At 53.4% G+C, this 8,859-nt stretch overlaps 3 protein-coding genes across 3 annotated transcripts; all 3 read left to right on the top strand.

Moving 5' to 3' along the window:
* Positions 1–1,473: 1,473 nt before the first annotated feature.
* On the top strand, positions 1,474–3,846 carry CONPUDRAFT_39384 (uncharacterized protein; the record flags this gene model as incomplete). The annotated part of the gene is made up of 6 exons (XM_007775559.1): positions 1,474–1,626; positions 1,675–2,246; positions 2,292–2,665; positions 2,714–2,904; positions 3,014–3,299; positions 3,356–3,846. Coding segments are annotated over 6 exons (2,067 nt in total), but the record flags the coding sequence as incomplete, so codon positions are not given.
* Positions 3,847–4,412: 566 nt separating this feature from the next.
* CONPUDRAFT_158807 (uncharacterized protein) lies at positions 4,413–5,891 on the top strand (the record flags this gene model as incomplete). Its single annotated transcript, XM_007775830.1, has 2 exons — positions 4,413–4,742; positions 4,791–5,891. 2 exons carry the CDS (start codon positions 4,413–4,415, stop codon positions 5,889–5,891), a joined length of 1,431 nt encoding a protein of 476 aa, XP_007774020.1.
* Positions 5,892–6,017: 126 nt separating this feature from the next.
* CONPUDRAFT_77051 (uncharacterized protein) lies at positions 6,018–7,819 on the top strand (the record flags this gene model as incomplete). Its single annotated transcript, XM_007775829.1, has 5 exons — positions 6,018–6,333; positions 6,389–6,591; positions 6,644–6,842; positions 6,895–6,969; positions 7,023–7,819. 5 exons carry the CDS (start codon positions 6,018–6,020, stop codon positions 7,817–7,819), a joined length of 1,590 nt encoding a protein of 529 aa, XP_007774019.1.
* Positions 7,820–8,859: the final 1,040 nt, after the last annotated feature.

The raw sequence follows: 8,859 nt of genomic DNA, 5'->3' as shown, positions 1-8,859 counted from the left end.
CACGTCAGCGCGTTCTCGGCACCCCCGGCACCGGTAATATCCGTCCCTCCCTCGGCCCCATTCCCGAACCTTCTCCCGTTCCCATACAGCGGTGCCGCTTCCTCCCGCGGCGTCCAACACCCTCCCGTCGCTGTTCTCGACGATGCCCACGATATCTCGCCCATTCCTCCATCAAATTTCCCCGTTTTTTCTCTTGTTGAGCTTAGATAGGTAGTCTCATATGATATATTGTACTTTTACTAGGTATTTGTGAATACATGTTCCCCTTGTCGCGTCCCAGTAGCCTTGGTTGTTGCATAATCACCCAAAATGGGTATATCACTGCCACTGCACGTGGCCGAGCCGGCGGAGTTCTCGATTCTGTCTTATTTTAGCTTTTCCTATTACACCCCGCATATCCCCGTTTCCTCCCGGAATTCCACGTGGCCAAACATGCGGAGTTCCGCAGCAACGGCTCGCTTACTTCTGACTTCTGACTCCCGCGTTCTCCCCGCTTACACCCGTCCTCACTCCCTTCCCTTTCTCCCTTCCCAATCCCTCTCAACGTCGCCGTCGTCGTCCAGCACCAGCAGCTCGTAAGTCTCCCCCTCTCCCTTCTCGTTGTCTCTTGGCTCACTGTATTTCTAGGCTATGCCCAAGACCGCTCGGTACTCGGTGCCGGGTGTGTCCTCAAAAGTCAACTCTTATATTGGCGCCAGAAAGCGACAAAGCTTACCAACGAGCGGGGTACATCGTCGTCGTCAGGAGGCTGAGGCCCTGCGTCGTATCGCAATGCGAAGTACGTCCCTCATTTTCATGATTTTTTTCAACGGAGAATCCTGACTGAGAAGGGTAGATATGACATTCGAAGAGCGGGAAGAGTTCGAAAAGGAGGCGGCCCCCATCACATCCTCCCTTAACACCACGCCTCCTGACGAACCCATGGATATGGAAGACGCCTTACCCGCAGTAGGAGATGAAGGCTTCACGCAGAGCCATGCCGGCGGAGAGTTCGAGTTGTATAACGAACTCAAGGCTATGCTTGAGGAGCCCCGGTAAGTCTAATCAAAGTTTCTTGCCTATACTGACCATTCTTCATTATAGCACGCAGCGTTACGATGGTCGGGACCGCTCGGATCGCGTTAAAACCACAGTCCAAGCATGGGAATCCATCTACGACACCCTCACCGACGCCTTCCTTGAGTGGCAGTATCGCCCTCTTCTCGCCAAGGCCTCGGACTCCACTCTATCAATGTTCCATCGGAACTTCGCCCGATCCCCTGCCTCTCCGCCACCTTCGCCCGACACATCGCCTCAGTCGTACCCTCAAGAATCGGAGGCGGATAAGGAGGCGACACCTTCAACGTTCAACATTCAGGTCGTAGACATGTTTGGTGAGTATGCTTATTCATAAATGTATTCGTCACTAACAGTATTCTATATCTAGAAAACGACATCTTCGAGTTCATACACCTCGCACCTCACCTCAACATCAGCCTCGTTCGACACGGAGTCCTCGGCTGCTCTCCCATCCAACCCACCGTTGCGGTCACTCTCCGCTCGCTCGAGGCGTTCCGACAAGCTCACCGCGTATGTCCTCGCCTGAGCATTCATGCTCAGGCCAAGATGCTATGTCACCTCCATCGGGTGAGTCGTTCATTTCACTACCCACCCCCGCCTGACTCATTCAAACAGGTCCCCTATCGTCCGTATCTCGCTCGACAGTTCAGGGACGCCTATGACGTGTACCTGGAAATAACGCGGCGGATCGATCAGCGCGTTGGTGCCGCCCTCAACCATGTCGGCCCGAATTGGCGAATGCTGAACTCATGCCCGGCCTGCCAGTATCGCCTTCGCAATGAACCCCCCCTCACCTTCAGTATGATGTGTGCCATGGACGGCAACAATTCTCTGAAGCTCGTCGATCCTAAGGTTCGCTCTGGTACCGAGCGCTTCGATCCTCGCTGTGGTCAGTCCGACATCTGGCTTAGCGAGACCTTTGTCGATGGTTTCAAGGATGAAGTCAATGCCGCTCAGTCCGCCTCTCCCCCGCAAATTGATCCCGGCGATCCGGACTCCGAGACATCGGATTTGCCTTCGGATAGTGCGGGCGAACCCACGGATGCTTGCATTGACAGATGGCGCAACGCGGCCCCTGAGTCTCGGAAGAAGATGTTCGCTGTATTCAAAAAGTCTGGCATCTTCGTCTCGTTCTGCCGTCATGGATTCCTCCTTACCATCTGCGACATGGTACGGAGCGGGGAACTGTGAGTATCCTCATTTCTCCATGAGCTTTGCTGACATTCGCACAGGATGAAGTACCCGCTGGCAACCATCAAAAAACTCCTTGACGTATTCGGGGACGACGTGTGCTTCGGGTACGACATCAAATGCCGCTTTTTCGCCATACTTCTCCGCAGCTCTCTAGGCCCCCAGGCAATCGCACAACGGCTCCATGGTGTAGTCCCCGCTTTTCACGGTCACGCACATAACAGGTATTGCCAACTTAATCATTTCTCGAAGTATACTACTGGGACAGGCAAAGAAGACTTCGAAACTTCCGAGCGCGTCTTCTCGGAGTCAAATGGAGTTGCCGCATTGGTTCGTTTCACAACCGAGTTCCACCGCCATCAAGACATCGATGAATTCTTTCATTTCTCGGATTCCGAGAAGTACGCAAACCTCGGTGAGCTGTCAGGTCAAGTAATTGTATAGGTTCTGACACAATCCTCAGCTAAATTTGTCTACAACAACTATGTCCAGGCCACTTCAATTATCAAGTCCCACCACTCTCGCATGGCCGCGCTCTCGATTTCACCTCCGATGACTGCGGCGCAGTTCGACGCCGACCTCGTGGAGGAGCGGGAATATTTGAAGAGGGTCCATGGGAAGCGGGAGGAAGATAGTGCGGAGCTCGACTACGTTGTAGCGCTTGGCGAATTGGACGCCGCCCAGTAAGTGTTCGCTTCTCACCCCGAAGCCTAAGCTCATCATCACCAGGGCCGGATATAACGCCGCCTTCGTTGCGCACAAGAACATCGACAACAGCATCATTCACGAGGGCTTCACGCGCAAGGAGATCAGCAACGTCAACCGCCAATTCACCCTCGCCTACAACAAGCTGAACCTCCAGCTCCGTCACGTCGAAGAAATGGAGCGCTCGTTGAGCATTGATCCTGACGCGCGATGGGGTAGTGATAACGCGCAGCGGGCACGCATACAGAAGCGCATCGCCAATCGCCTCTTTTACAAAGCGGCTGATGACGTGGAGCGCCTCGTGGCGATGCGTCTGATGGAAATGACGAAGCTGCAGATGAGCGGTCTCGGTACGCCCTCCTGCCCACTCGCCAAGCGGTTTTTAACTCACACGTGCTAGGGTACAAATTACGAACTCAGATATCCAAGGCCCTCCGTACACGGGCGACCGCTATCCGCAATGCTATCGACAGGTACAACAAGTACGCTGCCGAGCTCGACCCTCCCGCTGAGCCGTTGGATTGGGACAAAATCGCTGAGTATTCTTTTCTCAGTGAGTTTGATGTTCTGCGGGAGACTGACGCCGACATCCATACGAAATGGTGGGCAAAGCCGGTGGTTCGCCAGGCCGCGCTGCTGCATTACGACTATGTCCGTGCGCAAGAGGAGATCACGCGTTGCCATGTCGAGATCAAACGTCTACTTACTAAAATCCGCGACGATGAGCTAGATTACCCCGCGGCCATCAAACGATTGGCCGAAGCTAACTCACCATTAACAGCTGAGCTCGAGAAACGATGGGAGACATTACACGGCGTCAATGTCATGCTGCTCGTCCGCATTCAGCAGATGCAAGCTCTGCCGGGGTATTCAGGCCCCATGGGTCCGGGTGTGCGCGTTGGTCGTGAGGTGCCGGGGTCATCAGATAGGCAAGGCAGGACGGTGGAGGATCATGACCTTGGGACTCAAACTGTTGACGACGAGGAGGGAGACATGGTGCAGGAGGAAGCCGACGTGAACTTGGGCGATTTTTTCGACGGTATGCATTTGGATGATTAGCTACATTTATAGTACATCATAATGAGGATTTGACCTTCTGCTCAACAAAAATGCGTGATTGGAAAGAATGTGGAAGTGCTTTTGTCTAAGGACGTCATACGAGCACACTGATCATCAAGTCGCAATTTCGAACATAGCAAGTGCTTGCTGAATGCCTTACTATTATTATAAACAAAGACTAGTACTCTGAGCATGTTCTATTCGTAGTCATAGTTGGTCGTACTCATAGCATAAACCTAGAAATCAGCAAATAGTTGACACGAGATGGCGAGCGATATCTGAACATAAGGTACATACTGCGCGAGGATGCCGCATGGCAGCCGCGCGTGTGGCAAGATAATCACTGAAAAGTCGCGACTTGCAACGCTACACGCCCATTCCTCACTCAGCATCAAGCCATGACACCTTGGCGTGCCACACCCTATCATCACGTCCCGACCGTTGACGGTCTCAATGCCATGGAGCGTATTTTCCGCCCGCCTGACGGCTTGGCAGACATTGACGACATCGGTAAACGTTGGGAGGCCCTTCTTCTCACTATGTCATGCTTTGATCTACACCGCGACGGAGACCACCTCACAGGCATTCCCGCCTTCCACCCTGTCACTCTCTTGCATTACCGTCTCGGAGCATCCCGACCCATCAGAGCTACGGAGGAGGTTAGGAGGGCCAATTTTGAAGCAAGGTCGACACATGTTGAGAGTATACGACACCTTATTCACGATCTCGTACGTCTGTTCCAGGTCGCACTCTCCATTTGCTTTAACATTCCATAGATCACTGCACTAGACCGCCTCACTGGTGGGGTCTCTCTCTTCTTGCATCATCCCGGGGCTGTCAAGCAGAACAAGAATGTCGAGCCCGAGAATCTGCGAGTGTCCTCATACCTCAATCCTCGGTTCCTCGCGTTACATCCTGAAGCTCACATCACCATCGCCGAACTAGCGCAAACTTTCATCGAGAACGTTGCCTGCGCCAACGCCAAGGACTTCCGCGACCTGCGTTCCCAACACTGCTGGCCAGACAAGGGCTTTAGCGATGAACCGAGTGTCGTCAACTTTACATCCCTCCCAATCATTCCCAAACCTTCTGCTAGCTCCAACAACCGGTTTGTATTCCAAGGTCGTCCACGCGGTCAGCTCTCCGACTCTCTCCTCTATTCGACTACCAAACCCCCTCTGTTTACCTTCCTTCCTGAGCTCAACAACCAGCACGACATCTGCTGGAACTCTCTCGACTTCAGTGGGCCTTCATCAACTTCTCAATTCTATTTACCACCTTGCTCGCCTTCCTCTCCCGCGCATTCACTTTCACCTATCCCTGTCGTCACTCCTATCCACCCCTCAGTACCGGTGCATTTGTCATCTCCTCCCAACGTCGAGACTAGGTGGCAGGCCCCTGTTCAACTAGATGACAAGGCAAGCAAGCGTATCGGCAAGATGAAGTCCGGGCCGGGTTTCGGTGACAGCGACCGCGTCGCTCTTCAGGGTAGCGTATGCGTACACTTTGCATTACCTCCGTCTTCTCCGGTGCCCCCGATTTCGTTGTCATGTCCAGGCTCTGGCGAGCCCAGTTCATCCGCGTCCAGCGCTCCGAATCCTCGGTTTGGAGCCGATCAGTATTCCGTCATATTACCATTCGGCCTGTGCACGGCAGCGGTTTTGGACGACCTGTCTCTCCCCGACTATATGCACAATGTGTGCGTTGAGCTGTTGAGGGATTACCTCCCATCCAAGTGGCAGGCTGCTCTTGAAGTAGCATTTCCCAACCTATTGCCTGATTATGCAGGCAGAATAACCCAGGCTATGTTTTATGACACACAGCTCATTGTTGACCTTGATACAGCCGATGAAGAAGCTTTAGCCGCTGACCCTTGATACGCGTCCCTTTCCTCGTCAATCTAGATACCTTAGTCACAGTTGAATAGCATAATTCAATCTTTATATTTAAGGTGGACTGTGTTCAGCGAGTTCAACAGCTCCTCCCGCGCGTCCAGCTAAATCATGCCAAAACTGTTACTAAGTCACATGCGCCGCATGCGCGGTCGCGTCCGCGGTCCACGCCCAGCCTTGCCTCCCGAAACCCAACGTGTCCACCGCGCGCGCCAGCGGTTGAAGAAGAACGCCGAAGATAACGACATCGACGAGCTCATTGACTACATTGACGAGCAGATCCTCGCTCTTGCTATCAAGTACAAGAAGAGTCGCTCCTACTTCCGGGGTCTATTCTACCAAGAGGCCAGTATGCGACGCCGCCGCAACCAGAAGACGAGCTCTTGGTCGGCGTTCCTTTTTTTCCAAGCTCTTCTAGAGAATAACGGTGAGCCTTCGAATTCCTGCCCGTATATCATTTAGCTAATGTACTATAATCTCAGGCAAGGACTTCAAAAATCGCGCGAACGTGGCCAGTCTAGCGGGAGCCAATGCCGTGTACGCCCAGCTCACCGACGACAAGCGTTGCATCCTCATCGCAGAATTCGACAAGATCAAGCTCCAAGCTCCCAAGAAAGCGCCCAACCTCACTCCGCGGGCACGGTTGGCGGAGGTCTCGTCGAGTTTTATATCAGTTGCTCAGGAGGTATGTTTAAAGCCTCCCTCCTTGTCGTTGTCTATACTCACTTTCTATACAGCTTGATGCCCTCTCCGCCCGCCACGACGTTCACGCTCTTCTTGTACTCACTCGTGGGTCCCTTGAGTTCGCCATGTCACCAAAGGTCTACACATCTAGCAAGGGGATCAAACAATATTTTTGGGTGAATTTTCGGTGCGATCTCGACGAGTTTGCTGGGAAGATGGAGGGCAATATGATTGCCAAGATCCGGAGCAATCGTAAGTTTCTCATTCTTCAGTCTCGCTTTTTCGTATATCTAATTCCCTCAAGGCAAGAAGTGCAAGCACGACGACAGGAAAGTGATGGCGAAGATGCAGATTCGTATGGGACTCAATCAGGCTCTGGGTGAGTAGTTACAATTCCTTCCCTTTCCCCCTTACTGACGTCTTTATTATAAGTCGAGGCCACCAGTGACAACGGCGCCACGATGGAGTACAAGCGCTACGAGTCGGCCATCGTCCGCAGGTACAACGTCAAGCTCGTCGGCTGGGAGCACGACGAGTGGACTAACCCGAGCTACCTAAAGGGCGGGCTCCCTGTCCTGGAGAAGCTGGCCGACGACGTTACCTCCGGCAAGTGCCAATTCATCAAGGTCACGCCCGAGGAAATCGAGGAGCGCATCCGATGTATCGAGACAGGCGAGGCAGTGACCCCCAATTGCGAGCCACGGCTGCCTTCGGCGCCTCAGTCCTCCATCTCCCCTGCTGACGCCCCAGCTCCTACTCTGCCCGACGCCTCCGCCTCCGCCGCTGATACTCCCGCGGAGCCACCTGTGTCCACTGAGCCCCCGCCGGACGAGGCGCAGTCCTCGGATCCTCCAACTTCGCTCGAGGTACCCGTCCCTGACGTCGTGGCAGCCATCTTCGCCCGCGTTTTTGGACGGCAGCCCTTGTCTTCCCCTTCTTCATCATCTCCCTCGGCCTCAGCGCCCATTCCACTACCGTCGTCCTCCACCGAGAGCGTCACCGCACAAGTGCAAGAGGGCCAGCCGGATGAGGCCTCAGCCTCCAATGACACGACTGAAGGCTCCTCGTCTATGAGGAAGCGCAAGCGCCGACAGCCGACCGATGCTGCCAAAGCCCCTCCAGTCAAGTGCACAAAGCCTGCCGACAAGTCGGCTGGGATGGATAAGCCGGTGAGGAAGTCGCGCGCGAAGAAGGGGCCAGATGTCATCCCGCCGGACGCAGACGCCTGATATGTACTCTATGATCTTCATTGTTTCACTATACACGCAATATAACATATTACGCCTCGCAGCACTTGTACTACTATGTCAGAATGGGCTTCAGCATCGTCAGCAACAGCGATGACGAAGGTTTCGGCTGTTTTACTCGCCATACCTTGCATAATAGAGTTGGCCAATCATGGAGAGGCATTTCGGGCCGAATAGCGGCGGAATCACTAGTCAACCCAATTGATAGAACCGCGAAATGAAGGAAAGAACTTTCCAGAAGGATTCGGAGGCTATGCTTCCCCAAAGCCGATATCACGGAGTTAATATGCTATTCATTCGCTCAGCTGGCCAATGGGATTCTGAGAAAAGGCTTCTCCCCAATTGGTTCCTGTGCCTGGCAACAAATATGGTAGTAGCACCGACACAGAGTCTATATACAGAAGTCAGAACAAAAGGATCATATACTAAGTGGGCTTTTGTGAGATAGGGGGTAAACTTGGTATATACATTGCATTGGACGATTAAACTGGTCTATTATGGGTGTTGGGGACGATGACAGCGACATTGAGAGGGATTGGGAAGGGAGAAAGGGAAGGGAGTGAGGACGGGTGTAAGCGGGGAGAACGCGGGAGTCAGAAGTCAGAAGTAAGCGAGCCGTTGCTGCGGAACTCCGCATGTTTGGCCACGTGGAATTCCGGGAGGAAACGGGGATATGCGGGGTGTAATAGGAAAAGCTAAAATAAGACAGAATCGAGAACTCCGCCGGCTCGGCCACGTGCAGTGGCAGTGATATACCCATTTTGGGTGATTATGCAACAACCAAGGCTACTGGGACGCGACAAGGGGAACATGTATTCACAAATACCTAGTAAAAGTACAATATATCATATGAGACTACCTATCTAAGCTCAACAAGAGAAAAAACGGGGAAATTTGATGGAGGAATGGGCGAGATATCGTGGGCATCGTCGAGAACAGCGACGGGAGGGTGTTGGACGCCGCGGGAGGAAGCGGCACCGCTGTATGGGAACGGGAGAAGGTTCGGGAATGGGGCCGAGGGA

Source organism: Coniophora puteana (assembly GCF_000271625.1).
Source record: "Coniophora puteana RWD-64-598 SS2 unplaced genomic scaffold CONPUscaffold_15, whole genome shotgun sequence".
Lineage (NCBI taxonomy): Eukaryota > Fungi > Basidiomycota > Agaricomycetes > Boletales > Coniophoraceae > Coniophora > Coniophora puteana.
This window is presented reverse-complemented; position numbering and strand designations above follow the sequence as displayed.